The sequence below is a fragment of the Oratosquilla oratoria genome, chromosome 43 (genome assembly GCF_046742065.1).
Source record: "Oratosquilla oratoria isolate Oo_2021 chromosome 43, ASM4674206v1, whole genome shotgun sequence".
Lineage (NCBI taxonomy): Eukaryota > Metazoa > Arthropoda > Malacostraca > Stomatopoda > Squillidae > Oratosquilla > Oratosquilla oratoria.
This window is the reverse complement of record NC_134819.1, coordinates 24,578,581-24,583,580: the sequence shown is the minus strand read 5'-3', so window position 1 is coordinate 24,583,580 and position 5,000 is coordinate 24,578,581. Positions and strand designations below refer to the sequence as shown.

Genomic DNA, 5,000 nt, shown 5'->3' with positions numbered 1-5,000 from the left:
ATATGAATACATATATTCGTACACAGACACATAGGAGGTACACGCGCAATACGCATACATACGTAAAGACAATACGAATAGTTACACATACACGCGCGCATAAACACACACACACACACACACACACACACACACACACACGCACACACACGCGCACACACATACATTCATATACATACATATGATTATATATATACATACATGTACATATACATGCATGCACATACATATACATATACTATTATATATATATATATATATATATATATATATATATATACATACATGTAAATATATCTATATACCTATACATTCATATCCATATATGTTTACACTGATACGAACTCAAACCGAAACAAAGGAAAATGTAGATAAGAGCAGCACAAACAAACACTGTACATTTCACTTACACTCATCCTTCATAGAAAGTCTAACCCGTTTGATCAGATGACCTTCTACACAAATTACCTTAAGACCAGGCAATTTCATTCAGTTGAGAAGAGTTCCCCGAGTCTTTAAAAGACTTCATCTTATATTAAGACTCCCGCTACAGAAACTGTAGAAAAAAAGAATATTCACAAAACTATATACAAGCGCGTACTAAACACTTTCCACGTTAACTGGTGCTCGGAAAAGGCAGAGTAAAAAAGTCATTTTGAGCGAGAGATAAGACTTATCGCTGGAAGATAACGATATCTAACGCCTCTCTCACAATGGGGCAGATATTTGCCAAAGCCAAATAATGACGAAAACAAAAGGTCCCGGGACGCCAAACCATTATGCAAAAAACATAAAAACGAATTAATAAAAATTAAACAAATAAAAGCATAGATAAACAAATGAATGAATAAATATCTAAACACGCGTAAGCTCACATTGTCATATTGCAAGCAATATATGTACCTTTCACTCTCGCCAGGAGGCACTTATCTGTGACCTCAATATGCCATATATCTCCTATGAGCTTGAAATTACAGGGCGTCGTTGGAAGCATGATCAAAACACACACACACACACACACACACACACACACACACACACACACACACAGACACACACACCCGACTCGTGGCGCAGTTGATAGAGTTCCCGCCTGCCGCTACGCGCGGTCCGGGTTCGAATCCCGCCCAGGGCTGAAATAATTTCAGTATCGCTGCGCTGCGGGTTGTTACTCCAACTCTTGTGGGCGGGGAGTTGGGTGTGTGTGTGCGTGTAAGGTCACAGTATTACCCATAGATCGGTCATATATGAGTTCTGAGCTCTCTTCAGGGAGGGAAATAGCTGTCGATCACGAGTACAACACGTGATCCAAGATCATGGTGAATCACACACACACAAACACACACACACACACACGCACGCACGCACGCACACACACACACACACACACACACACACACACACACTCGAACCCAACGTAGCAAGAAGCAGAGCAGCTGCTCCCCGAAGAACCTCAAAATGCGACAGACGAAGTCTCAACGAATATCTTATCTGCAACATGGAGTCTGCTGGTGCAGTCAGGCAGACAGCTTGATTAATACGGTGCCAGTGCAACAAATGCCAGATACGAAGAGTCTCTCTCTAGTGCCAGACTCACAGTCCTTCTCCAAAAGCGTGTCCATGTGTCTCTTGATGGATGCGTTGCTTTCTTCATGACGGGGCCAGATGATGAAGTGTCCCTTGTCACAAGAGAGACAGAAGGGGAACCGTGTTCTTGAGATGCTCTGAGACCTCCAGTGACGTTAGAGGTCCCACACTGCTGAGCTGAATTGTATGGCATTATACGGAATTAAAACAACAAGTGTCCCTTGATTTCAATGCACTGTGTGATGGATCTTCGACAGCGTAGGATTCGCAGGACTCGCAGTAATGGGTTTAAGAAGGAAATAGGCAAGAATTGGTTTACTAATAGGGTGGTCAACGAATAGAATAGACTTAGTAACCGTTTAGTGAATACTGAAACTATCGGTTGTTTTAACAAACGATTAGACAACTTTATGGATGGGGATGACAGATGGTAATGGACATGGAACTGTCTAGTGTAGGCCTCATGGTCTCTTGTAGTCTCCTTCATTCTTATGTTCTTATGTTCTTAAGGTTTAATCCCATGGGCATGGAAGGAAGAAGAACAAATCTAAGAATTAGTTTGATGCTAAATCGAATGTACTCATGGCCATTGGATAAGTGGCGTTATATGTGATGATCTTTTGTCCACTGTTACGTACTCGTTTAACTAGAAGTGATGCTGGTCATGACATTCTAGTTTTCAAGGTTCTCCAATGTCAAACACTTCCACTTGATATTGCGGAAATGAAGGAATACCTGGTTGAAGTTCTAAAAATACGAGTGTATCTTTAGAACATTGTTAATACGTTTTCAAAGAGGTTTAGGGTATTGTAGCAATTTTTGGCCATTCGAATGCATCGCTGACTGCTACTTACCCTGGCTGTCCGACCACAGTGAACAAGATCCTCACTTTATCGATTTGGCAATGGCTGACAATAACTCTTCTGTCTGGACGGAGACTGGGAGAGAGGTACTGGTTTTGGCTGAGTTTCTTTGTTAACTTCTTTTTTAACGATATTACGGCAAAACAGGTGTAGGAATTGAAGAGAAATCTTTAGAAAGGGGAGGTAATTGTATCTTTATGACCCTATTCAATTTGAGAGCGAATGGATTAAGATGAAAGTCTGCTAAAATGTAACCTAAAAATGCCCAGTTTTCTTCGAAATAAAAACAGTGTTTTCTATCGTATTTCTTAATTATAATCCCATGCATCTTAAAAAAAAATGCATATTTTCAAAGATCGACACAGCAAAAATTGATGAGAGTCAAAGTCATCGCTACGCTAAACTTCAGCCGGGCGAGGCCTGTTGATCCTGGCAATATACTTTATAGTCTAAAGTGGCGTTGTCTTTACAGGGCAACGGCTGAGGATGACCTTGACGAAAGCCCTCAAGTACCACTGCGACACAAAGTGGTCCTTAGGCCTGGCTTTCGATCTTCAAGGACCACTAAACTTATTGAGTGCCACTCAAAAGAATTTCTTGGGAGATTCATTACAGACCACATATAGCCTATACAAGTGAACAATGATATATCGTTCAATATTATGTATTGCTGAATAGCACAGCGCAATGAGGCCCTGTTACGACGATGAGAATAGATGGTATCTAATGGACCATATGGCTTCTGCGACCGGCAGCTGGTCACTCAGACCCTGCTAAACAGGATGTATTTAGTCCGGGTTCGAATCCCACCCAGGGCTGAAATAATTTCAGTATCGCTGCGCTGCGAGTTGTTACTCCAATTCACGTGGTCGGAGAGTTGGGTGTGTGTGTGTGCGTGTAAGGTCACAGGATTACCCATAGATCGGTCATATATGAGCTCTCTCCCGAGAGGGAAATAGCTCTCGATCACGAGTACAACACGTGATCCAAGACCATGATGAGTCACAAACATCTTGCCTGTCGAGGTGCGGGCGTGTCATCAAGGCTTCTATGACGTCACGGGGAGTAGTTTATCAACGCGAAGAGCATCTTAAGTGGACTAGGTCATTCGCCAGGTGACCCAAGGTCACGCCGCAGGCGCCTCATGGTCGTCAGAGGTCAAGAATGAGGAAATGTTGGAAATCAAATCACGATTGAGACTCTACATGAGAAATGATACTGCATTGGTATCGCATTGAAGGAAATAATAAAATAAATCAATTAAGATAAGGTTAAATTGATATATAGATAAGGTGAATAAAGAAATAGATAAGTAATTGAACAGATCAACGAATAGATAAAAAATTGAATTAATAAATCAAGTAATCAATAAAGGATATGAGTTGATAAACATATAAATAAATAGATTGATAAACAAATAGGCAAATAGATAAATGAATTATTTAATCAATAAAGAAATTAGTATATATTAATAAATTAATAAATTCATGAATAAATACATCCAAAATTACCGTTCGTAAACCAATCACTTGAGCTTAAGGCCATCTTGTATGCTTTTATTCTGGCTGTAATCTGACCATTTCATTCAGCTGAGGGTAATCCTATTCATGCTCGATTAACCTTCCCTCTTCCTTTCCTCTCTATTTCTGATTTAATTTTCTCTTTTCCACTTTTTCAACGAACCTCCTCGTTTCTCTTAATTTTTCTTATCTATTCTGAATAGACGAACTATTTTGTATCTTTCTAATACGACAGTGATGCGAGTATTCGTGTTCATAGAAGCGCTGGAAAATTACTACCCATGACAAGAAAACCAGTAACAACAACAAAACCAACAACAACAAAAAACAACTACAGCAAAACCAACAACAACAAAACCGACAACAACAAAACCAACAACAACAAAGCCAACAACAACAAAACCAACAACAACAAAACCAACAACAACAAAGCCAACAACAACAAAACCAACAACAACAAAACCAACAACAAAACCGACAACAAAACCAACAACAACAACAAAGCCAACAACAAAACCAACAACAGCAAAACCAACAACAACAAAACCAACAACAACAACAAAGCCAACAACAGCAAAACCAACAACAACAAAACCAACAACAACAACAAAACCAACAACAAAACCAACAACAGCAAAACCAACAACAACAAAACCGACAACAAAACCAACAACAACAACAAAGCCAACAACAACAAAACCAACAACAACAAAACCAACAACAAAACCAACAACTGCAAAACCAACAACAGCAAAACCGACAACAAAACCAGCAACAACAACAAAGCCAACAACAACAAAACCAACAAAAAAACCAGCAACAATAACAACAAAAACAACAATAAAACCAGCAATAATAACAACAAAACCACAACCACGAACAACAACAACTATAACTACTGTATGTTTCCGAATGGCGTGCTGACTGACTGCTTCAATTTTACGCAGCTAATATTCCATAGATTTTAGTGATACACCTACGGACCGGACTACGAGGCATTCGTTTACTATTCGAAAGTAATCTCCACCCA

The 5,000-nt window shown here is 39.7% G+C and overlaps 1 protein-coding gene across 26 annotated transcripts in view; it reads right to left on the bottom strand.

Moving 5' to 3' along the window:
* LOC143021915 (uncharacterized) overlaps nt 1-5,000 on the bottom strand; it is a 1,014,474-nt gene that overhangs the window by 596,276 nt on the left and 413,198 nt on the right. The window contains exon 1 of one of the 26 annotated variants that reach the window (XM_076179772.1): nt 411-587. The exons of the other annotated variants lie outside the window; for them this stretch is intronic. Within the exon in view, the coding sequence (XP_076035887.1) occupies nt 411-489 (79 nt within the window). The 5' untranslated portion in view covers nt 490-587. Of the gene's footprint in view, nt 1-410; nt 588-5,000 lie in introns of those variants that run through there. 26 annotated transcript variants of the gene reach the window in all.